This window comes from Cephus cinctus, unplaced genomic scaffold (assembly GCF_000341935.2).
Source record: "Cephus cinctus unplaced genomic scaffold, Ccin1 Ccin1_scaffold0280, whole genome shotgun sequence".
Lineage (NCBI taxonomy): Eukaryota > Metazoa > Arthropoda > Insecta > Hymenoptera > Cephidae > Cephus > Cephus cinctus.
In genome coordinates, this window is record NW_014332988.1 from 222,711 (window position 1) to 248,388 (window position 25,678).

A 25,678-nucleotide genomic window follows, 5' to 3' on the forward strand; every position below is an offset into this window, starting at 1 on the left:
TTGATACAATATATATAATCAGCGCTAATGAACCCAAAATCTGAAGGCAAATTTTGGAAGAGCGTCGGGACGCCAAATAGCTGCGTTACAAGTGGAACTGATCGCGTGTTCAATACAGTAGGAATGTATTGTAATTGAAAGGAGCGAGATACCATTGTCGTTAATAATTAATAATTTTTTATGACCGATCCCAAGATCGACAACTCGGTAAGAAAGGTGAACAAAGTTTGTCAGCATGTAATTGCGCCATGACGATGTAATATTATTGCACGACATTAAGGTAAGTGTGCAGCTACTCTTGAACTATCGAACATATTATACAAGATAGAATTCGTCGTACATAAATACGCGAGAAGGCACTTTTCCTTCATCGCTCAGCGACCAGCGTATCACATACTCGTAACCCTTGCGATTTCTAGACGCATTGATTCCATCGGCAAGTGTTCTTCCTTTATTTTTCTATTTTATTTTTATTACTCAAAATAAAGTATCGCTACGTAGTTAAGTGCTACGTGTTTTCTTAATTAAGGTAGCGGCGTAGGAACGCGCGCTACGTACATTGCTTGTATCGTGTATTTGTAGCTAATCCATAAATATCCTATGCGACCTGAGAAAATATTTTCAAGGACAATCAAGATGGAGTTGTGAGTTGTATAAGAGCGGTAGGATCCAGCTAATAGGTCTTTGAATGTTCCTAACGTACGGTTTGCATTACACAACTGTTTTGGTAATTACTTCTGCGTGAGTAAATTCAAAAGATAAACAGTTAGTGTAAAATGTCCTGTATTAATATTAACTTAAGTACCTCAGCGTCACTGTAGGGATAACGCTTAGTAATTGGATACGGAATAAAATAAATTAATACTAGTATTGTTGTTTGTGAGTTTCAATTGTGCTGGGGAAAGGAAATAATCACTATAAATTAATGGGATTTATATCGAAATGTAAAACGTGGCCGACTGAAAGTCCCATTGCAAAATACTTCATCGAAAAGGGCTGTGATGTTAAATTTCATTTTGGTGTTTACTTTTATCTGCTATTAGCTTCTCTTCCAGAATTATTATTATACCTTTCTATATTCTGCACTTATTTATATTCAATAATTACCACTATGATAATGCAAGTAGGCGACTTTCAAATGGCCATTTTGTTTAGTTCAACTATTGCCATGGGAAAGCATAAGAGTTTTCGTAAATCTGAATTACATTTAAAAAAAATAAGTATATCGTGATAAAGTGATTCCAGATAAGTTGTTAAATGGGCGGTAATTTAAGTAATCAATTTATGGATGAAGCTCTGTATAACATTTGCGTAATTGACACGCCGCTCTCGCTATAAGAGAGTAATGACTACGCTACGAAAGTTGCTAAAAAAAAAATCTCCCAAAGGTTTAAGCTGTAAGTAGTAAATGCTCTTCTACTATACGAGTATATACTCATTGTGACGCTCAGTTAGACGTTTCGTGTGGCACGCATTCAGTCTCTCGACAATATTTTGCTTGGAAATTGCGAGAATGCGCATAGTAGCGTACGGGCAAGGACAGGGGGCTTCTTACGGCCAATACACTAATTGTAAGACACGCATTTTGTGACATTACGCGACACTTCACGCCACGAGACCAGAGTCTTTCGCCATGCTGTAGAATGCGCTGGTTTTTATTTGCAGCAGTGCATCGGGAGCATCGTACTCGATAATGCGGCCTTTGTCAAGAACAATTACCCTGAAACAAATAAAAATAACAGTTATAAGTAAAACTGACAAGGAAGCCAGAAGATCGGTTGAGTAATTCCTGACATATTTCTTACTTGTCCGAATCGAGAATTGTATTGAGTCTATGAGCAATCGTGAGAATAGTACAATCATGAAACTCCTGTCGAATTGTTCGCTGAATCAAATCATCCGTTTCCAAGTCGACAGCAGCCGTAGCTTCGTCCAGAATTAGGACACGTGTTTTCCTGAGCAAAGCTCTGGCCAGACAGATCAGTTGCCTCTGACCGACACTCAAGTTGTCACCGCCTTCGGATACCTCGTGCATAAGACCATTGGGCAGTCCTAGAGCAGTACGTCAAATTAATTGAACGAATAATGAGAAACCATAAGGACATTAATTCCTGTGCCTCTCGTACCACTGACAAAGTGCCTGAGATGAGCGTGCTCTAGAGCTCGCCATACTTCCTCATCGTCATATAGATAGAACGGATCCAAATTGATTCGAAGAGTCCCAGAAAAGAGTACGGGATCTTGAGGGATTATAGTGAGTCTCGTTCTCAGCTCATGAAGACCCAAGGTCGAGATGTCAATATTATCTATGAAAATCTTCCCATGTGCTGGCTCTATTATCCTGAATAGCGACAAGGTGAGGGATGACTTGCCGGCACCCGTTCTGCCGACGATGCCAACTTTCTCTCCGCCATTGACAATAAACGTAAGACCGTTCAGAACAAGATCAAGACCTTCCCTGTAACGTACTTTAACATCTTGAAATTCGACACGACCATTTCGCGGCCAGTCCTTAGGTGGCTGAGTCTCTGGAATGTTCCAGGGCGCTTCCTGCTCAGTCTCGCCATATTCTTTTATCCTCTCGACAGCCACTATGTTGGTCTCCACGTCCGAGGTCATTCGTACCAACCAATTAAGAGTTTGCGTTATCTAAGCCGAAAAGGGTCCCGGGTTAACCACTGTACAGCTTTATGAATAACTGCGCATTAGTCAAGCGAAAGTATCTTGACGAAGGTGATACCAACCTGAAGAGCATAGCTCACGGACAAACCAACGAGTCCCGGGCTCATGCTGTCCCTCAGGACCGATAATAATGCAGAAAAGAAGATTATCATATTGCCAACCATTTCCAATCTGATAGCCAACCATCTGTAAAATTATTAGCAAGACTTTAACACCTTTTCTCTATCTCCCTCTCTTCGTTAGAAACTTAAATAAAAATCACGAGAGAACTTTGCTCTCTTACCGATTGGCAATTATGCTGGGATAATAGCACACTTGATTGAGGTCCACTCCGCTCTCGGATTCCTTTATGAATCTTTCCTGCACGCCGTAAGCCCGAATAGTCTGGGCACCTAAAATGAAGATGCTTAAGGTAAAACGACTTTCTTTAGCGAGACAGAGAAAGGAGGAAATTATAAATAGGTAAGGCAAGAGGAGACTAGGAATATCGAAGAAATAACCAAGAACAAAGAATCGTGGTGCACCACTTACGTACCAGTTACGGATTCACCAAAGTGAGAATATATCGGCGACCTTGAAACGGACTCCAACCGCTTGAGTTGTCTTGAGGTGGCAACGTAAAAGCGTTGTACAAAGTAATAAATGATTCCTATGGGTATTATTATCGAGACAAAAATAGGAGTACTGAAGCTGATGACCACAAGTGTCGCAATCACCTGAAACATGAATAAACGATTAGGGAACGCGACAACTACGTCACAGACTACGCTACGGTCACCCTAGTTGTTAGTATCCACGATTAAACAGTTAACGCTCTTTTGTTAAGCAAGCCCAGGTATAACAGTTAGTAGACACACAGTGAACCACGTTAAATTAATCTCTACTCTCTATCATTTCCTTTCCTCACAACATAACACGTGGAACCACGAGACCGTTAATGTTTGATCGCAAAAATATCACATGATGCAAACAACATAGGAGCATTGTTAGTAACAAAATGGCGGGCGTTCATGCAGAAACTCTTCCTCTCGATGACAGGTGTGACAAGACAACCGTAAAACTTGATTTAAAAAATTGAATAGGCCCCATTGCAATATACATATGTGTAACTGAATTCCATGTTGATAAATCATCGAAGAGAAAAGAGACTTTATATGAGAGCGAATATGACGGCTGCGACCGTACGATGTACGATGTACAGTGCACGGTTCCTCTGGTAGTTCACCCAGAATCTCTCGAAAACTTTTATCGTTTTATGCCATCGATACGGCGACTCAAGAATAACAGACACAATTATACAAATACTCGATAGTCTTACGTGCGATGCGTACTTTTTGGCTTATTTGAAAGCCCGATTAAAGTCGCATCACAAAGTTACCGAATCACCGATTGGAGGCTATTTGCGATTTACCATCGGCAAACGTAGAGGGGTCGCATACGTGGGTTTGCAGATTCCTGAAAAAAGGATCGGAGGAAACACGTAGCGTCCCAATCGGTGACTCGTTCTGCATTTGGAGCGACTTTATCGACTCTGTGACAAATAAGCATAACGTTGCCGTTGCATACAATGCCTTACACCCTTATCAACCAACGCACGAAATCTCGTTGATAAGCGCGCAAACAAAAACAAGTTTGACGGGTACGTAAGCTTGAAGGAAAATTGGATATACGGCAAGGAGGAGTTACGCGAATCCATAATAGAAAACGTAACTATTGAAATAATCTCGTCCTACCAAGGAGCATTAGGGAAAAAGAGAAAATTAAAAAAAAAAAAGATACTTTATATCTACGTTATCATATTTTGAATTTTCATCTCAGACATACTTTCACTCTCTGATTCTGTCGTTTTGAGTGACACACAAACACGAGCACTGTCACATCAATACTCACTGTGTCCGTCACCCACAGTGTCATGTCATGTACCGTGTGTAGCAGTATGATAATAGTAATAGTAGTGGTAGTGGTAGTAGTAGCAGCTGTAGTGAGTGTGTAATTGTCGCGTGTTTCGCTAAAATTACCTCAAACATGCAATAGATGCTATCAGAAATTTGCTGGGGAAGCGATGTGTCCAGGACGTCGACGTCTTTAGCAAACCTGGAGATAATACGACCTGTAGGAGTCGTATCAAAGAAGGTCAACGGAGCGCGCATCACACCGCGCAGCATCACTAGGTGCATCAGGCGTGCAGCAAGCCAGCAGCCCAGCTGCGGAGCCAAATCGCAGACAAAACTCGCCAAGGCTATAACAGCAGACACGATGGTGGAGAAACGTTCAATCTAACCGTATCGAAAGAGCCGATTAATGACATTTACAGTTACGCGATGCTCTCTAGTCCTTAAAGGCATTATTAGTATAGATAAGGCAGGCATGATAAGACAGGCGTGAATACCGTGGCTCATGGCAGCCTCGGCCATTCAATTTCGTCCTCAGTCAATGGGGGGGTTATGCAATCTCACGTTTGCATTCATCCAGCCATTCTTTCCGTTGCTCTCAGTGAAAAATATATACAGGTGAGCGCTCTGGTAGGGTGATCAAAGTTTCGAAAAATTATAAGACTTCGCAGAGTCACCATGGAGAAGGTAGGGGTTTGGAGATTTCGACGTATCCAGAATACGCGACGATGTATAAGCTTCTGGCATCACGAGGGTCGTTTGCTGTGGCAGGTGGAATTCTCAAGTTTTTTTTTTTCGTCATTTAGGGAAAACACGAAGTAAGGTTAATCTGGAAATAATGAAGGTCTCCGAAGAGGACGATCCGACGGCAGGCGTTCTCTTGGTGGGATTTCAATGAAGAGAGAGAGAGAGAGGGGGGGGGGGAGAGAGGGAGGACGAGAAGAGAAGACACACAGCATTCCCAAGTTACTTCAAAAGTACCCAAGGCCATATTAAAAATTTCTTAGAGAAAGTCATGAATTGTAAACGTGTTTAATCAGTTAATGGCAGCCAAGCGTAAACACAGATACGCTCACCAACAAAATCCTTCTACCGTCTGTTTATAAGGATAGTAATAAGAGAAGATGTACAAGCAGACGATAAACATTCTCAAGCGCAAGCAACTGCTACTATCGTACGTAAACGCTATTTGTATAATTGTGTCGTTTACCCATGGCAATTAAGTACGAGGAAAACCGATTTGAGATGGAGCAATGCGAAAGGAGCAAAAGCTGGCGCGGCTGGTCACTGGCGCCACTGTTCCGTCTCTTACTTCTTTGACGCGCTAGCATGACACATTCGACTTCGGCAAGATTGAGAGCATTAGTGAACGATTAATCGCGAGTTTGACAATAGGAAGTTTCAGAAGGAATGGAAAAGTCTAAGGATCGACGTCAATAACGGATACCACAACCAATGACGAAGGCTCAAGGCAAATCAATGATCAGCGCACGCCTAATTAAAAGCTTACCCTAAACAAAGAGGACAGGCACTGTATGAGAACCATTGGCAGTCTGTTGTCCATCGTATCTACGTCACCACCGAAACGGCTCAGAATACGGCCGGTAGGCACCGTGTCGAAGAAGGACATGGGCCAGCGCATTATATTGGACAACATATGACGCAGCATCCCAGCAGACGATCGTAGAGTACCCAAGTGTAAACACAGCGAGGCGAAAAAGACGCTTAAGACTGCAACACAATACTAACATTTCAATATCCAAGCAACAGTTTATACTCGGTTTCGATGCATATTTATTTTCTCCTCCGTTGTCAGCCGAGACGGCGATCGATCAGTCGGTTTTTAGTTTTATGCATTTCTTATGTATGTAACGTGCACGTCGATTGTACAGTCAGTTAGGACGTACCATGTGTGTGTGTGCACGTGTTCAGCGCAGCTAGAGGACTGAAAGAAACGTGTAATGCAGTTATAGCCCGAATCAACTGATAACGAAGGAATTAACTTGGCTTACCAGCGAATAAAGTTACAATTACGCGTTCCTTCACAATCCGATTCACAATCCTATTCACTAGGTATTCGCAAAGTCTACCCATTAGGAGCGAGGATCAACGTGGATACGCGAGCCAACACCTTTTCTTGCGACACATTGTCATATACAAAGTAGCTTAACGGACAGGCCGCCGAACATTCACGGGAGGGAGAACACGGACGATTGCGACCTGAGGCAGGACGAAGAAAAGAGACTGCTCGGCTACGAGATCCTTTCGTACCCCGAAGAAGGATGGAAACCATGCGCGAAGGTTGTGTGGCAACGTGTTATCAATGACATCAACGTCCTTGCCGAGCCGATTGAGAATCCGGCCAGTAGGTGTCTGATCGAAAAAGGACATCGGATTCCTCAAGACGCGCACTATGGCAATGAGGAAGAGTCGCTCGGCAGCAAATATGGCCCCCAAGGCCATGACGATTGTCAGTATAATCACTGTCGTTACTAAAAATATAAAGATACATTGGAGAACATATCACAGAGTGTTTTGCTATCTCGAAATTTCTTCCTCGAATAATTCCAGAATTGAGATGCCCGTCTAAAGATCGTTTAACGATGAAAAAGACATTGGGACAAAGAAAACGAATCTCAAGGTAGGAAGGAAAACGATGAGAATCGTGATGACGCATAGTTAGGGAGAAAGAGAAGAAAACTAAGAGGCGAGAGAACGCAGATCTAGATAATTTCTTGTTAAAATTATTAAAAAGCGATAAAAAGTGTTAGTAGTGAGTCACGATATACCAGGTTCAGCGATGCAGTTGTAAGATAACGTGCTCTAGAAGATACTTCTGTGATAAAGAACGGCTAAGAAACATTTTTAAGTGTGAGCACACACACAAAATGCTACACGACTGTTATCTAAAGTGATTGTGCATCCTTAGCCTACCAATTAGACACAATTGTACCCATTGTTGCGTCATTGCCGTTTAGTGCACTTTTTCCTTTCTTTTTGTTTGTTCGATTTTTCTTTTTCTTTTTTTTTCTTTTTTCTTTTCTTTTTTAGTACCAACTAAGGAAGGCGCAACAAGAATGCCTGTTATTCTGTGAGATCGTGGGAATATCTCACGTACCGTTGTAAGGCAAAATAACCAGGCTCTAATGGTGGGCGGCAATACGTTGTCTATAACGTCAATGTCCTTCCCAAAACGATTTAATATTCTGCCCGAAGGCGTGATATCAAAGAATCCGATTGGCGATCGTAGTATGCCAAATAGTAAGCCTGAATGGAGAATATTGCTGCTTCGGAGACAGCCGACAACCATCAATAGTTGTGCAATCATCACAAAACTTGCTGAAATTTTTTTTACAGATGATGTAACTCTTATTCTAGATATTATTGTAAATAAAGGGTCTACATGACGTAATGAAAATGACACAAATTCACTTAATACTGAAGGGATAGTCAGCGCTCGAGGACATTCGATAAAAACATAGCATAACCTATTTATTTGATTAAATTTGAATTGAGTGCCAAAGAAAGGCGGGTGATGAGACTCAGACTGCTGTGTTCCCAATATCGTCGAGCCTTCATAAAATATCTTAAAAACAAAAGCGAAAGACATACTAATAGGTAAGCAATGACGATATTACTAATTCTAGATTGTATGGATTTCGTGTAACCTACTCACTAATGTGCATTGTGGAGATACTAGATGGCACTAGGCTCTACTGTAGAAGCATTCTAACATCACATAGCGGAAGAGGTTTCGATTAAATTAATTGTGGAACGAAGATGGAGATTTCCTATCATAGTTGCAGTTGCAAGGTCCTTATTAAAAGAAAGCTTCTTGTTACATGATTCGCGGTCAACTACTCGAGTCCTGATTTGATTAAATTAGTAAGTAAAATCCAGTAGTGGGATTAACTTCTAAAACGTGAAGAAAGACACATGCAAAGAATATGCAGCAGCAGCAACAACAAAATAAAAATAAATTAATCAAAATGGCTCATTGCGTTAAGAAAAAAAAAAAAGTGCAAAAAGCCTACAGTTGCGTGTTTCCTGGTTTCGATTACTGCGGGAAAGATTTTTAATATAATCCGGCAATGCCGGTTCTAATATACATGTGAGTGTTAGAAGACACAGCAAACCACACTCGTTCTAGCTCTCAGTATTGTTGATCCAGGAAGAAAAAATCGTCATTGACTTTGAATCGCTATTAGCATTGCGAAGCTGTCGAATTTCTTATTTCGCCTTTTTCTCTCGGTTTTGTTAGATACACATATCGGTTTCGGATAATGACGAGCACGTGTGATGATGTACGATATAATTAAAATAGAAATAGGGGTGCGATCAAGAAGTAATAAGAACGGACGACTGTCTCGCGATAAAGAAATCAAAGCGATGTCTTTGATTGCGACTACGTAATAATACGTAATAATTGATAATGATAGTGGATACCGATAGTGATAGTGATTGTGATTGTGATTGTGACTGTAATTCTGATGATAATGCTTGTTGGTGGTAATTCTAATTTATTGTAACGATCAATAAACGGCTCTGATGAAACGTTTACTTGACCCTGGAAACATCATAATCGACATTGATGATTACTATAGCGTTTAGCACAAGTAAAGGTTCTGGGTGAATCTACCTACGTCTCCAGGTCATAAACAGAGCATCGAGCAATCAGTACTTATGTAAAGAGACATACCTTGTCCAAAACCTAGTGCGCCATAGACACCTAGGTACATGTCCCGTTTAGCTTCATCTACTTTTCCATCGATCACTGTCGTATTGTCGTTCGACCATATGCTTAGCCATACATTTGAGCCAATACTGAATCCTTGAAATATTGCATTCATCACGATCGTTGAGATCGATAGGAACCATCCGATTGACATTAAGTAATGCTTGTACACGTGCCATTTTACCTAAAGCACAAATAGTGCATCAAGTAAAGTAGAACAGATATTCTTATTGGCTATGTTCAACGGAAAGAGCGCTAGCGAGGCAAATATATTTGATTGTTCAAATTATAGAATTTTTATAACATTTACGATAATCTGAACAATAAAATACGTTTCACTTCCCAGGTGGTGTTTCTGGTGAACGTAGATATTATCTCGTGGCATGTTTCAGGGAAACTTACACTTCCGGTTTCTGTTTTCTCAACTTCTATCAACTTTTCTCCCACCTTTAAATGCAAAGGTTCTTTCTCTCGAATACTGTTGGTGCGCGTGAAACTTTCAGAATGTTGACTATCGGTTGAGTATTTCCTGATCAATAGACACGCATGAAATTTATTATTAGGGCGTCGCAAGATTAAATTTTGTACAATTCAATACTTTTACCTGCGCAGAGAACCGTTTAGTGATCTCTTTTCGTTTATTGAACCAGATTCACTGTGACTTTCAGATATCCTTGATCTGGCGCGTGACAACTTTTGCTGCAATTCATCGGCGCCTATTGTAGACTCCAACTGCTGTTTGATCTCATCTAACTCAGATTCGGAAGCGTCGTCGACAGCCACTGTCACAAATTGTTACACAGTTCGCACAATATAGTACGATGTAAAAAGCCTTTTATTATTGGCACTGATAAATAAACCATTACTAAATAACAGGGCCCATGCGAGGTAAGGGTAAGATGCAAACAACTGACAGGTTTCGCACAATAAATAGAAGTAGCGGATATAAAAGCTTCCTTGTTGCAGCTTCCTCGAAATTTTACATGAGGATTTTTCTCCCATTAAATTACAAGAGTGCGGAAAGCCATGACATTTAAACTGAATGCTCTAATGAATTCTGAACTGCACGCCATAAATACGGCCAACCTCAGTACCAAGCTCAGTCGTTATTGCTTGCTTTTAGGGCGCAACATGAAGTAAGATAAAAATATAATTACTTTTTCATTGACTTACGATTTCCAACTTAATCCCATGAAAAATATAAGTGTACACGTGAATAAACGTTGTACATTTCCATACTGAGTGCGACTGAATTTCTAAATTAAAAAAAAATACCTTCTTGAAGATGTTGCACGAGGAACTCTGCGAAGGCTCCTTTCTTCTCTAGGAGTTGTTTATAGGTGCCGCTTTCCGTAATTTCGCCGTCCTTCAGAACAATGATATTGTCTACCTCGGGAAGATAAGTGATTCCGTGAGTAACCAAGATTCTTGTTTTTTTCTTCAAAAGACCACTAGGTCCAATGACATTTTCAAAGATGTGCTTCCCCACGTGAGAATCCACTGCGCTTAGAGGATCATCTAGGAAGTACATGTCTGCATCATGGTATACTGCTCTGGCCAAGGAAACTCTTTGCTTCTGCCCACCGGACAGATTTATTCCTTTCTCGCCAATTTCTGTCTGGTCACCGGCTGGTAGCATTTTGAGATCAGGCCCCAACGCGCAGGCTTCTACCACTCGATTGTAGAGGGTTTTATCAAGTGGTTTTCCAAATAGAATATTATCTTGCAGAGTGGCATTCTGAATCCATGCTTGCTGAGACACGTACGCAATAGACCCCTGTATTGATTTACAAGTGTCATAACTGGCAAATACTTATCACATAGCATGACACAGCATTCTGTAAATATTTATGATATCATATAACTCTTTTTTACCTTTGTATTGACTCGACCGCTTAATTTATCCATTTCACCAAGGAGTGCAGACACCAGCGAACTTTTTCCAGAACCGACAGAACCCACCAAAGCTACCAACTGACCTTGCTTCACTTGAATATTAATATTACGCAAGACCGGTTTCTCGGCGTTATCAGAATCCCAGGTAAAATTCCCATTCTCTATAACCACTGGATACACTAAATTGCACATTAACAGAATTTATCGTTAGCACGAAGCACATGACGTTGCACTTATAAATTATATAACGTAGACACTACTCACTTTCAGATGAATCATGTTGCACATTATTAGGATCTAACTCCTCGGTGTTCATAAATTTGTTTATACGTTTTACAGAAACTGCCGCCTGGACAAATGATTCATTTCAATAAGACACATACTCCGGTAAGCAGCACTACAACGGTTAATTCAAAGCAAGTTCTACGTACCTGTATAATATTTGTGATCATCATAGGCAACATGGAAAGTGGGAAGCGCAAAATATTGAATAAACTTAAGGAAACAAATGCAGTAGTGCTGTCCAGAACGTTTTTTTCATCTATGAATACAAAGGTGGCAAATGATACCAAAGATACCTGAATAAAAGAAACGAAAGTAGAGCGATTGCACAATTATTTAGTGAGAGAATTCTTAAATATCCCAATGATATAGCTACTCACTAAGAAAGGTGCGCAGGACCAGATGAAACTAGTACCGGCATTGAGGTAAGCAGCTTCCTTCAGCACTTGCAACTCTTTATTTCGAATCTTCAGAATTTGTTGCTCAAATGAAGGTTCCCACGCATAAAGCTTGAGAACTTTAATCCCATTTAAAACTTCGTTCATCAACTTGACTCTTTCATCTTTGTTCTTCATCTGTCTGATCTGCAGCGTCTTCACTTTGCTTGCGATGAACGCATTTACTGGAATTAGGATGATCATCACAGCGAGTCCAGCAAGCACCGATGGTCCCAATATATCCCATAGAAAATAAAGGGCCAATGCAATTTGCAATGGTGCCGACCAAATCATATTTATGTAAGCAGTCAAATCCATGAATCTCTGCGCATCGACTGACATGAGATTAACTATTTCACCGACTGTGGATTCTTTTCGTGCCGCATTCGACATTCTTAAAGCTTTCCGATAAATTGCTGCTATCAGAGCCGTTCTTATCCGTAAGCCGACGAGGAACATGCGATTAAAGTACTGTGATAAAACAAGTGTTTGTATAGTAGCCGTAAGGAAGAGAAGAACTGCATATAGATATCCTTTCCACATAGGCTCATTTGCGGAAACAAAGTTAATCAACAATCTAAAAATGAGTAAAGTGAGATTGGAAATTATCCGACGTAATTGTGTACGCTGTACAAAAAGCATTTGCACTTACTTCAGGATCTGAGGACTTAAAAAGGTCATTACATCCTGGGAGAGTTTAAGTAAGACGCCAAAGATAAAAGTGGGACCGAAAGCCTTGCACAGTGGTAATAAAATTGAAGCTACTTTTTTCTTTCGCGAACTATCGAAATCCACTTCTCCCGATGACTTCCTGAATGAGGCTTTCGCACCCTGTACACTGAAACATGATTGTTATTAAATTCACAATACTTTATTATTTTTATATGCAAATATAATAATTGTATGGCTGTCTTCGTTAGTCTTACCTACAGTAAGTCCGACACAGCCTTGTTAAGAGAACATTGAATTATCCCTCATTATCATTTTACGATAGAAACACCCAATAATAAATCATATGTACAAAAATAGAAATAGATTTATGAAAGCCAGTCTACTTACTTCTGACTTTTCCGTAAATTCTCGTTCCAATATTTATCAAACCGTGGCACAATCTCTCTAGCTGTATCCTCAGGATTCATGGACCATAAATCTGTCGTTTCCAAAGGTTTTTTGAAACCCTTCCATGCCAATGGATCGAACCATGCAAAGAAGATTCTGGATGGAAACGAGGCACTTTGTTCTGGACATTGTCTTTCAACCTAGATGAATAACTTTATGATCATTGTTGAAAAATACTAAGATTATTAGATATACATTTCAAAAGTTCACTTACAATCGCATACTCTGAGTATTTTGGTTCTGCATCAGCCAAGAAATTCAATAGAAAAATTAGCACAACTGCCGCATAGTAGATCATATAAGAAACAAATTCATATGTTGGTCCAATCTAAAACAGAAATTATGTTTATTGCTCATATTGTACATAATACATTCAAATAGGTAATAAAAAAAAAAGATACCTCTATATATAACCTAATGACACTTCTGTACTGTACACAGCCACATAATATAAGTAGGAACCAAAACAAGAAGAGTAAGCCAGATGTTCTCATTCCATACTTCCTATTATATATCAATAGGACAGCTGCTAAAATCTAAGAAAAAAGTGTGAATTATACCTCAAAGAAAACTGTTAAAGAAACAAAGTAGACGTGATAGATATTCTATACTCACGAAGCTAACAATCTTTATAAGGGGTGTATAGAAGTCTACATTGTAAACTGTTGTATATTTTGTATCATATATTGCTTTTCCTAAATCAATGATTGAAAGCAAAACTAATCCAATGGTAAGTACAAATTTAGAAATAAATTTCCAAGTATATGGTATATTCTTTCTTCTGCTGCTTAGTAAGTAGTAAGCCTCGAGCGGAGAAAACACCCATAGAAACGCACATGGTGTCCAAACAAGAACAGTTTTTTGAAAGCATTCTGTCAGATCTGGATCATCTGTATACCATGTTAAATTGGAATCCTGTAAGAAAATGTGTATAAAAATAAATATTATTATTTTATATTCTTCAGCACATGCATGCGTAAATCCGTATGTTCTCTATGAGTGATTGGAAGCATCAACGCGAGACATTCGTTTAAATGAAATCAATCATGCATAAATTAGTGAACGACAGTGTTGACTCGCAATCGACTCGATAGAAGCCATCAGCATTGAACTTTTTAATCTTCAGATTGTCGAGGATCGAATGTCGTTGATTTAAACGCCCTTTCGAATTCTCATGAGGAAGTATCCAAGAAACAAAGAGAGAACGACTGGGAAGGAACGGGAAATAAGAAGACCGAGATGAAATTAGAATGGAAGAGCGTTAATATAGCCGGAGGGAAAGTGAAACGAAGGAGAAATAAGGGTTAAAGATTAGATAATGACAAAATATTGAGTTAAACTCATAAGAATAGAACTGTCATAAAGAAAAACCAGTAAGTTCACCTTATCCTGTCGATACAAAAAACCTTAGGGACAAAAAAAATGAGATTGTAATAGGAGGACTTATTGGACCAAACATTTCGTATACGTTGCGGCTGTTGGTTATTAAGAATTGAAATGCGTGAAAATATCGCAAAAAATACAATACTTAAAATGAATAAATGGGGACAACTTACCCAAAACTTAGAACCACAAAATTGGTCCATCGTGTGGATTCCTTCGGCACTACTCTCTAAAAATGCACTAAGTAGGCTGCCAAGTAAACTGATTCCTTTAACTCGTTCGCGTGAATTATGTGGAAATCACAGTTTTTTCACATAAAGTATGTAACTCGTGAGGCAATTTTTTCGATTCGTAAAGAGGCATATGGCGCAAAGAATACAAACACACCGAAACTTGCATAAGCAAGTTGCTCAGCGGATGAAGAGGAGAATAAATTCACACGCCGAACTCACTGGTCACTGAGCGTATCTCCTGTCTCCCACTCTCCTATGTGATTCCATATATTCCAATGTCCCAAATGGTCCCAAGAGCGGCAAGATCTATTGGCTACTCAGCTGCGCTTTGCGTGGCTTTGTTGGGATCTGCGTGGCTCTGCTGTGCTCTACGTACCTCCTACACTGACTCTTTCCTACAACTGCCTACAACCACCTACCAACGAATGAAGATACCTTCAACGTCGAGCGAACTAATTGTACAATAGGGATGACTCAAAATTTCCAAATCTCATTGGCCAGATCAGTCATTCTGTGAGCGATCTGTCGATAACTTTTTCGTGATTTCCGAATCTGACCAATGGGGAGTCTGGTTTTCTATTGGTACATTCTGTGCCATTAGTTCGTGCAATGAAAAAAAGTACCTGAATGGCGCCTTTACAGTTCAGCGTCGGCCTAGCCATGCGTGCAGGCTGATTGGTCAAATACTTGCCTATTGCGACAGGTGCAATTCCTAGCCATTCTTAAATTCACTGCCAGAATGCATGCGTTTCTCTCAGATACATACGAATAAATAAGAACAGCAATTTTCAAAGCTTAACGCAGTCCGACAAGATGTGCACCTGCACATGAGAAAAGTTTAAGCTCTTAGATCAAGGTAACAACTAATTTATTAATTTGTAAAAAAATCTGCATCTCCATGCAGTAAACATCGTCATTTTTTACTTTTCAAGGAATTTAGTAATCAGCCACTTTCAATATTATCCGTCGATATAACCGATATTAATAATATAGAGCCTACTACCTATTAATTTCTACGTATACTATAAAAGTTGCTCTAATTTTTAACAACAATTTTTTCACCTTCGTTTCCTCAACTTATCTTATTATTTGTCATGCAATTTTATCGTGAACTAAACGAGTTAATGCATGAGTAGCTATGGTGACTCAATTCTACGAAAGACAATATGCTGCGTGACGGTGCAAAATAATTTTCCAAGAACAGCGAAACCAAACAAGATAACGGAATCCCCTTCACGCTCTTGTGTCAATAGGTAAAACTTGTTGAAATTTATTGAAAAACAACATACGATGATTTTCCTCTTAACATATGAGTGATCTGCTACATTTTGAGCATTCTCGTAAAGATCTTGGCTGTGAGCTTTTTGTTCGTCGATTGTCGAGGTTGCTCGTAGTCAGCCAATTGCCAATTTGACCCGTATATTATTTGTCAAACGAAATGTTATATAAAGGAAACGAGTCGCGCATCCGAGACAATAGAGTTGCAATGTCGTAATCAGAGGCACATTGCTGAACCTAACATCTCTGGAGTCACAGTCCGTTAGTGGACAATGGCTATATCCTGACAATTACTGTATGTGAGAGTTCTATCTAGTTTTCTTTAACAAACTCAAAGGTCTCTTCCGCATGAATGATCTACTTTTATTTCTCCCTCAACCTCAATCCGATCCCAAGCTACATACACGCGAACTTTGATCTTATTTTATAAATGAGTAATAATTTGCTTGATCGTGGAGTTTTGAATCATATTCAATCAGTTATTTTCTTCAAGAGGATTTTTTATCTAGTTATCGATAAGAACGTTTTATCTACCAACACAAAACTGAAAATTTCTATTAGATATAATTATTGCTACATGGGACACTAGAATCATAGATTTCTCTAAATTATGTAACAAGTTTGTACTATGACAATTAATAAGCCATCGAACAAAAGTATGACTCAATGATTGATTCTTAAAGAAACACGAGTATTCCGTGTATGACCGAGTATTCCACCCTGTGGTAAAAATATTCTTTAATCTACAGCAGCCATGGATCAGCCTAAAGTAGTGGAAGATTCATTCTTCTTTGTATAGTCATCTAAACGAGAACCAGTTTTTTTTAATGCCCTTGATACTCCATCTTCTTTCTTTGTCCGTATTCACTGTTGCTGACATCATCACGTCGTATCCGTTTAACCTTTATCTAGTTGCGTGTGGTCGAAAGGATCGCACACATCATATTTTTACGTAAAAATTAATAATAATCACCTAAATACTTACTTTAGGCTAATTATGACTATGAACTCTAAATTCAAATGGTATTAGTTTATTGTGTAAAAGTATAAAATACTTGGTTTCTACAACTAATCTGCGACTAGATAACGGTTAATTCACAAGTAGCCGCTTGGCAACTTTATTTACAGTTAGGGACGCTTTACTTACAGTTAGATAAATCTTCTGACTGATAATGATTACGTTTCCATTGTGCATGATTGGCCAATCATGTCCAATCTTTGAGAAGAATTCGCGAATATTCTTCTCAAATATTTCACATGATCGATTAATCCTTCTTAAATTCTGAACAACGGAAACAGTCAATATTTCACCTCGTTGCGAAATAATACGCAATACGTGACATTCTTCCAACAAATAGAAATATCCCTTATTGATAGAATAATATTTATTAGTGCAACTCATGACAGGTGGGTCAGCATGATATAATATGTATACATATCTCCAAAGCTAATTACAATTTTTCCGGAATGTACTCGGAATAGTTTGTATTCGCGAGTTTGATTTAAGAGTATAATATAGCTTCGAGTGGAATCAGTCCTAATTATGTACTGGATGCTATACTATAATACCATAGTACAATTATTAAACGGTCAGAGATCCGAAATCCTTAGGTCTGTGGATCACTGAATAACAATGTCAATAATTCAGGTTGTTCGAGATTCCTCTTGTACTTTTGTACCATGTCCTGAATTTTTAAACGTCGTCTAACGTGTGGTGGATGATAGCTGCGATAAGATAAAAAGAAAAAAAAGTCTTACAGATTTCTATTTTGCAGATATTAGTATAGTTTGAAACTACCATTCCCATAAATTCATTGTGTTACCTGTCATTATCCAGCCTCCTTCTGCGGCCCATGTTTAAAGTAGTTTGTCTAATTAAATTCCCCAATACTCTCCTTGATACTACCATACCATCAACCAAGGGAGTTGCTAAATTTATCCGGGATACTGGTCCTTGCAGCTTCACTCTCAGCAGACCACTTGCGAGAGATTGTACAAATATTATTTGTACATCTGAGGCTCTTATAGCGTGAGAGTATTCGAGTCCCGTACGCATACAAGGTAGAAGATCAGCTGCAACATTAATGTTGATGTTCCCTGTAGATTCTGTTGAGGATCGAAATTTAATAGATGAAGAATTGTACGTACCAATTGGAAATTGCAAATGATCTTCGAGACTTTCTAGCCATACTACAAGGATTCTGGTATCGGTTTGTGTCGGTAGAGAATGCTTTGCTGATCTTCTCGGTCGAATTGGATCCGTACTAGAAGCACTGGGAGGTCCTGATCCTGTTAAGCTCGAAGGTTGCTTTTCGAGGTCAAGCGACATGGTCCTCGAACTCTGTGAGGTGTTTTGAGAAATGGAATAAGCCCGGTTGCCTGCACTTTCGCTGATGCTTCGTTCGAACCACCCTGATGAAATGGGAGGATCGTCCGATGTAGGAATTAAATAGAGGATATGGAAATGATATCTAATTAGCTTCGCGAAGCTGTACCTTGGCTGTTGCTACTTGAATCGCCATTGTAATTTGTTTCGTCGTTTGACTCGCCACTGATTGCGTTCATCGAATGCGTTGGTACAACGAAGGCTATCTCTGAACTGACATCTGCCCAATAGAGAACGTGAGTGTCGCCGTTGTAGAGGGCTCCGCCGTGATCACTGTGAGCTGGTTGTGGTACATTTACTGGTACCGTCACTCGCCAGGACGTCGAGACGTGTCCCGTCCAGCCAGCGTGACTCGACACAGAAACTGGCCAACCAAGTGAACTCAAAAATTCCAGGAAGTGGTCCGAAACACTGCTTTCGTGCAACTATGAGCGAAGCACATCAGTTGGCATATAGAAATAAGAATACCAACAATTGCGATCGATATTATTAGTTTGATATTAGCACTGACCACGTTCGAAAGAATTTCTTCGGCATTTTTCTGCCCCGCCTTGACGTAAAAAATATGAACGGTGTCGCATGTCCGTGGACTGGTGTGATCGAGATTCTCTAGATCCGCACAGAATCCTGGTATAGTCGGATCCAGAGCAATGAGTCCACTGCCGGTTGACTCCTCGCCACTTTCCTTCGGCTCAAAATTAAGAAAACCAAAGTGACTCAAAAATAATCGAGCCGTTTGAAATTCGTGGCAAATCTGGGGCGGCACACACTCGTTAATTTTCTCCTCGCTGCTATTCTCAACTTCCTCGCTAGACTTTTGCTCTAAATTTATTTGCCTTTCAAGTAGTTGTGATAGAAGTCGATGCTCATTCTTCACTCCGTCATTATCATTCATAACAGCTTCCAGAGTGGGTATAGACTCGTCTCTGCGATAAAAGAAAATATTGCTTTAAACGACTCAATGAAGATAGAGAAAAAAATTTTATGGCAAGAACACTTACACTTTACAATGCGGAATTCTATCAACGTTGTCTGGAAAGAATCTTGGCTTATAATCGGTACGTGGAGCAGCTTCAGCCAGAGGTAAAGGACGTCCAGGATTCGTGTTGATACTTCTAACACTGGATCTGTGTCTAGGCAGATGTCTAAGTTGCATCGTCCATGCATGTCTACCGAAAGGACCTCGAATCAATACCGTCACAGTTGGTTGTGGATCCTGATCGTTACCAAGTGGTTCCTCGAGCAACGCCAACATCGTAGCATTTTCGGCAACGAAATATCGAAAGCGTTCTACAGCCGCTTGACGCACCACTCTACCACCCATCCAGCTGTTACAGTGCCGAAGAAGGGAGACCTCATCCAATAAGGACGATAGCGATTGAGCACCGCAGACACTGGGAAAATATCCAACCTGCTCGAGAATTATTGTCAACAGAGCATCCGCGGCATCCCTAACTCTCATTGATGCTGGCTTCAATTCCTTCTCGTCCTTCATCTTAATCGGTTCTCCAGGCTTACCAACACTCTTGGTACCAGAAACTCCCAGTTCGACTACCTCGAGAACAGTCATCAGGCAATCCTTGTCCTGCAAATAAACATAACGGGAATCAACACGCTTGATGCTTTCAAGTTCACTAATTACCGTAATCTGGTGAAAGGATTGCAAACCTGCAATAATTGCGGATCTGCAGTCAACCAGGTAGTCAGACAGGTAAATGCGGCGACGATCGAGGAGTGAAGATCTTTCGAATGAGCTGGCGGTGGTCGCCAACATTGATAAGCTATGTAGTCGCAGAGCCATCTCACTGTCCTTTTGCATTCTAAAGCATCTGGAAACGTGTGATTGATAAGTCAAAGCATTCAACCCGCCGAGAATTCTTATTAATTCCTAATGAAATACGTAACGTTCGGAAAACAAAAGGAAACAGCAGCCAAACCTGTAAGTTTCCTTGCTGGATGCATAAATAGAAATCGATAGAGTTATTAATTATTTTTTTTCGGAAATAAGAAGGTATTAAGTAACTAACGAATAGTGTCAAGTATATCAGGCAGATCTTACCAGTTTCGCGAATATGAGTTCTCGCCAGGCCCGAGAGTAACTCTAATGCTGCTAGAGAGACATTTAAATCCGTCTTCCACGAAGATATCAATCTGTGACAGACCAAGTACGTTGCCCTGACGAAAAGAGCGTGAGCAGAGTCTGGAACAGTTGTTCAAATGTTTTTCATAATATTCAAATAAATCCTATATAAACACATCGGAAAATGCATGGTAGCCAGATACTTTAGATTATGTTTATATATAGCGAGAGAGGGTGAGAAATGAGGTTATACGATCAAGGGATTCAGCACCCGGTGGACCGGGAAGGAAAGGAACAGAGAGGAGAGGTTGCTGCTACAGTATACAGTGCTTAAGTAAAGTAACGAGTTTAGGAATGCGATATTTACCAAACGCAATGCTCTCCTCTTGAAGAGTTGCAATATCGGAGGAATCGCCGAGTGAACGCAGATCACTGGAAATGCTTACTTGACTGGCTGAATCACTGGTGGCTATCAAGCGATGATGGCAGTAACAATGGTGAATGCAGAACGGAATACAACCCAAAATAAAAACGAGCTTGTAAATGGCATAACAATATATATGCGCGAGACACGGCTGTGCTCAATCGATGCGTGCATGTGATTATTATAATAAATTTATTAAATACGTTGCAGCGCGGATCAAAGAAAAATATTATTAAAAATAATTATTTCTTATTTATTTCTCTTTCTCTCTACTGAACGACACCAGACACATTTCACTGAAAAAGAATATCAAATGTTTAGCCACAGCGATCACATGACAGCCATCAAATCTGACTGGTTCGACTGAACTGAAAAGTCCTGTAGAAAGGAAAGCCTACGACGTAAGCTCAAATTCTTGTGATTATAAAAGTTCAATGAGTAGTTCCTGAGAAACTTTTTAAACTGTTCAGAATGTTATAAAATAATTAAAAAAAGAATGTCTCTACATGCGTTTCAAAGACGGTGAGAGATTGCTGAAAGCAAGATCAGAAGTTGTGAATTTTTGCAAAATATGAGTTGTTTGTACATGTGTCTTGTGTATCCTATATCGGAGCACACGCGGTCATGACCAATGAAAATGAAGCAAACCACAAAAGCCCGCGAAAAGCAACAATAGGATACACAGTGAAATTGCAACGTGACGATGGTGAAATCGCGCGCATACGGATACCTATCCAGATTTGCTAATAAAATACAAAAATTAACAGAGATAACGGAGAAAACAAATATACAGCAACGTGTACAGAATGAACGTGACAAAGCACAATTTTCATTTTTTGAAAGTGATTTGATTTTTTTTTTTTTAATATAAACGTGAAAGCGTTACGGATTTTTAGCTCAGGATAAAATTTTCATCTGGGATGACATTAGGTCATTTTAAATGTCTACATTAAAATCTGCCCACAAGAATATACCTGATGATAATAAATTTGTCGTTGTATCGCTAACCACAGCATCCGGCTGAGTCACTTGATCGACTTCTTCTGCAGCTGCAGAATCCTGGACGCTCAGTAACAATCCACCTAAGAGCATGTGCGTATTTTGTGGATCGGTTTCTACTTGTAATGCATTTATGAGGAGATTCATGAGTCTTGGCTTCAATTGCGCAAACGTCACTTGATTCCTGTCTTGATTTCCCAAGATAGAAAATGCCGGCAGTTCCTTGATAACGAGATTCTAATGGTGAGACGTTAATGATTATTACAATTAATCGTTTCTACAATTTCCGAAGATGAACCGACAGTTTACCTGAAAATGTAGTGGCAATGTCAGCATGGATATTAATAAATGTATGGATGCTCTTCTCAATTCCACTCTGGAGACTGAATTTGATTTTAATTTTAAATCTTTATCCGGAAGCACAACTTCCAATGCTGTTATTACAGCTGGTACTAACACTTGAATCCCATCGAGATCCAATCTAAATAGGTCAGCTGAATTTAATAATACGCTGGCAAGTGTCTCGCCGCATTCTCTAGCCTGATAAAAGGTAACGAAATTTCAATGATTGCATAAAACTCAAAGGTTAAATGACCTTACAAATTGCCTTTACCTCGTTGACTTTGAGGCCGTGAAACATCGCTTGATAGAATCGTGCAAGATATACCGGAAGTATTTCCTCACCAGTTTTTTTTGCACAGAAAATTCGACAAAGTGCGCCCATGGCTTCGGCTCGACCGGATTCGTACCGATCTATTCCAAGAGATGCTGGTATTGCGCTGACAGTTTCTTGCAAGGAACTTGGCCCATCGACCAAAACCGAGGATGGTCTCTTGGATGCCCCCGAGGGTTCTGGAAATTACTCCTATGAAAGTACAATGATCTTAACAGGTAGAAACTATTCTCTGAAAAGAATAACTCACGTGGTAAGTTTTGAGACCATCCTTCAGTACCTATGAAAACGGCTTCAAAGAGCCACTCACCAAAAAGGTGAAGTATGCTATTGCATTTTGGCCTTCCTGGCGCCAAGGGTGGTCTAACATCCTGACCAAGGGAAGTAACAGCTACAAGGATTACAGAAAAATGGAGGAAAATGAATTTTGAAAATTCAAAAGCTGTTTCTCTTACACGTTGTACTCGAAGTTGATGATGGTCCAGAGTTTGTTGTTGATATTGGTGGATTGTTGGAAATGCGACTTGTAGTTAAACTAATGAGAGAAGCTTTTGGAATTCCTGCCAGATAAAGTCATAACAATTAAGTGTCAAAGAACTGTTCACAAAGTGCATGAGAATGCATAGAATGTCTTCTTCGTGCCAAGAAGCAATAGATTCAAAGAAAATACAAGTAATAATTAAAAAAAAAAAAAGAATAAAAAGTCAAAGACCGTGATACTGTGTATTTACAACTGTAAGATTGTCCAACGAGATGAAATAAATAAGAAGTGTTGTGCTTAGTACCCTTGGTGACAGCGGAAGGCGTGACGCTGAAACTCTTAGCGAGTCTCCGCTGCGTAGGTGGGGTAGGAAAGGGTTGAGGCTGATCCTTTCCAGTGGATTTCTCAACCCCGACACCCACATTTCCACCAAACCCACTTCCTGGTGCGGCACTAGTAACGCAACATTCCTCCCAACAGCATGCCTGCGAGACCCCTGTAAACATTTATTGGGCATGCCGCCACCACCACCGAGGGTCGTATTCGAAGAACCTCGTGCGAAGAAGTTTTGAAATTTCGCAGTGCTATGAACCTTCAATAAATGACTTTCTTACCTAGGAAGGCATCAACCTGGCCTGCTATACCCTTAATGGCCTTAAGAAATATTTGTGGTAGACCTTGAAGACAAGGATGCTGACAAGGGTCCATGATGTTGGGGCTGGCGATCGCATACTGCAAAAAGGCCTGTGTCTGTGACACGACCGCCGGCCTGCATAAATCAACCGGATCACCTACAGTACGTAATAATCTATACCACGCCTGAGCAACTGCCTCATCCGACATCGTGGGTGGTACTAACTGGGCATCTTCCTCGCCTGAAGGCACAGCAATGCTTATGTGAAACATGTAGAGATAGGTTGAACGTATGTCAGATTTCAGGGTACTTACTGATTTTCAATTCGGGGAATGTTGGTCCATACATAATTTGTAAGAGCTTTGCTGTTAATGCTAGACATACACGATTCCATTGTTCAACCAGAGCCAACCTGTGACGCCAACGAAGACAAGATTCGCGAAGAGTTCGCCAGAGTGGAGGCGATGGAAAATTTCGTTCGCAAGCGACTAGCCATACCTGAATAAAAATTAGTATTAGTTATCATTTCGGATATTTATGATTTTGTTTCCAGGAAAACGTGAAACATACCTCTAATAAGACACCCAGTACTCTTTCGCATAATTGTTCACCAGCATCTTCTCTTACAGCTGGAGGAGCTAAGAGAGCGTCATTGATGCCAATTAAAAATAATAACAAACTCTCCCATGTCTCTCTTTCTAATGTTGCTGGTCCACGTGCTACTTGTTGTAGCGTCCTTAATACTCTGTGGCAAAGGACGGCTTGTCTATTTATTGTATCGGCTCCTAGAAGTAATTGTGGAGATGTATTATATGCAAAAGAAAGAAAAATACATAGAGCATCCCATAGTTAAGTACCCATACCAAGCTGCAATACCAAGATTAGTTGAAATGATTACCTAAGTCCTGATACAAAAATGGCCAGACTATGGAAGAGAAAAGGATGTTAGGAGAGACAGTGGTTAGTAGCAGAAATAGTAAATCAACGGAGGACAATTCTAAGAAACAATGACTCACCTTCACCCTTTCTGGGTACGAACAGATTGTGGAAATGGCTGATAATTTTTCTTGCATAAAAGTTTGGATCTTCCACGATAGGTCTTGGTACAGAAATCTTAGGTGAAGAGTACAACGCAGATAACCATTCGCAATAAACGTTGACACAATCTCTAACAGTGTCATGTTCAGCTAATGGTAAAGAAAGTCCAAAACAAATAACTTCCATACACCATTGGACTTCTCGATCCGTGTTTAATGGACTTGGCTCAGCTGCTTGAGTGATACCAAGATTGGCAGCAAGTTGACGGACAATAGACAGTGCAACTTCACGGCCAGCACCCGGTGAAAATTTCTCGAGGACACTTTGGCTCTCCTCGGAGCCCTGCTGGATTAAGGCACTCAGAGAGGCCCATTCGGAATACATTCCACCTCCAGAATCCTAGGGAGCAGTATACTGAATTAAGTTTTCTTCTTACTTCTCAATACATCCATGATGAACTAAGCTCTACTCAAAAGAAACTACTAACAATAAGTGACATGAAGTGATGACACAACATTAAATATGCAAAACCATATATGTCAGTAAACTCGTGTGGGCAGCGATGGGCGTAAAGTGGTATAATCATGACGGATAGTACGCTATATTACCTTGAGATTGACCCTGTTGAATACGCCTAAATTCATAGATTATCATGCGCGTGTGTGACGTTTAATTAGGAACAAATAATTTATTGGCAGTCCAGCTGTCAAAAGTCAAAATCACACGAGTACACGAGGTAACGTTGTTAACGTCAGACGTACCGTATATCCAACGATAACATAAAATCAAATACTTAACGCTTGATCAATGTTACACGATCATATTTGTGATCAAGAGATCAATCCATTTATGTATTTTTCCCGAAAATATAAGCATCCAACATCCCGCCACGATCTTGTAAATATCTCTGTCAGACAGACTCTTGTCACGAGAAAGTTGGAGTAGCGGTACTTCCAAATCGGATTCTTCAGCTCCGTTTCCATCAAGCAGCAAGAGAATGTCGCTCGTCGTATTTTTGCCGGCGAT

The 25,678-nt window shown here is 40.0% G+C and overlaps 2 protein-coding genes across 18 annotated transcripts; both read right to left on the reverse strand.

Annotated features, from left to right (window-relative positions):
• Nucleotides 1-238: 238 nt before the first annotated feature.
• LOC107266020 (multidrug resistance-associated protein 1) lies at nt 239-15,183 on the reverse strand. Of its 6 annotated transcripts, none has more exons than XM_015736068.2 (22): nt 14,600-15,183; nt 13,659-13,958; nt 13,445-13,579; nt 13,258-13,371; nt 12,984-13,183; nt 12,577-12,762; nt 11,868-12,501; nt 11,637-11,783; nt 11,470-11,554; nt 11,185-11,384; nt 10,585-11,086; nt 10,483-10,491; nt 9,914-10,091; nt 9,712-9,838; nt 9,274-9,493; nt 6,085-6,305; nt 3,218-3,398; nt 2,966-3,074; nt 2,745-2,868; nt 2,127-2,649; nt 1,806-2,052; nt 239-1,720 (listed from the first exon to the last, which is right to left on the reverse strand). In XM_015736068.2, the coding sequence occupies exons 1-22, from the start codon at nt 14,627-14,629 to the stop codon at nt 1,606-1,608; spliced, it is 4,587 nt and encodes a 1,528-aa protein (XP_015591554.1). In that variant the 5' UTR covers nt 14,630-15,183; the 3' UTR covers nt 239-1,605. The 6 variants fall into 6 exon arrangements, with proteins under 6 accessions (XP_015591554.1, XP_015591558.1, XP_015591556.1 ...); XM_015736072.2 differs by lacking the exon at nt 6,085-6,305 and adding an exon at nt 6,846-7,066; XM_015736070.2 differs by lacking the exon at nt 6,085-6,305 and adding an exon at nt 7,693-7,913 and having other exon boundaries at nt 14,600-14,715.
• Nucleotides 15,184-17,304: 2,121 nt separating this feature from the next.
• On the reverse strand, nt 17,305-25,603 carry LOC107266018 (ral GTPase-activating protein subunit beta). 12 transcript variants are annotated; one of them, XM_025083273.1, is made up of 22 exons: nt 25,140-25,265; nt 24,631-25,051; nt 24,513-24,539; nt 24,185-24,399; nt 23,929-24,112; nt 23,595-23,855; nt 23,285-23,476; nt 22,955-23,059; nt 22,750-22,890; nt 22,440-22,678; nt 22,136-22,366; nt 21,802-22,063; nt 20,771-20,872; nt 20,383-20,523; nt 20,261-20,275; nt 19,992-20,152; nt 19,325-19,908; nt 18,835-19,249; nt 18,433-18,748; nt 18,086-18,349; nt 17,761-18,010; nt 17,305-17,662 (listed from the first exon to the last, which is right to left on the reverse strand). In XM_025083273.1, exons 1-22 carry the CDS (start codon nt 25,236-25,238, stop codon nt 17,545-17,547), a joined length of 4,743 nt encoding a protein of 1,580 aa, XP_024939041.1. In that variant the 5' UTR covers nt 25,239-25,265; the 3' UTR covers nt 17,305-17,544. The 12 variants fall into 12 exon arrangements, with proteins under 12 accessions (XP_024939041.1, XP_024939049.1, XP_024939050.1 ...); XM_015736060.2 differs by having other exon boundaries at nt 17,328-17,662; nt 25,261-25,603; XM_015736062.2 differs by lacking the exon at nt 24,513-24,539 and having other exon boundaries at nt 17,328-17,662; nt 25,261-25,603.
• Nucleotides 25,604-25,678: the final 75 nt, after the last annotated feature.

Coding starts and splice junctions, on each gene's coding strand:
- LOC107266020 (XM_015736068.2), bottom strand. CDS start 14,629: ATGGACCAATTTTGTGGTTCTAAGTTTTGG. Junction 9,494..9,711: donor AGAAAACAGAAACCGGAAGT/GTAAGTTTCCCT, acceptor TTTGTGCTTTAG/GTAAAATGGCACGTGTACAA. Junction 2,869..2,965: donor CCCAGCATAATTGCCAATCG/GTAAGAGAGCAA, acceptor ATAATTTTACAG/ATGGTTGGCTATCAGATTGG.
- LOC107266018 (XM_025083273.1), bottom strand. CDS start 25,238: ATGATTATACCACTTTACGCCCATCGCTGCCCACACGAGTTTACTGAC. Junction 22,064..22,135: donor CATTGCCACTACATTTTCAG/GTAAACTGTCGG, acceptor TCTCACCATTAG/AATCTCGTTATCAAGGAACT. Junction 19,250..19,324: donor AGAATTCCGCATTGTAAAGT/GTAAGTGTTCTT, acceptor CTTTTATCGCAG/AGACGAGTCTATACCCACTC.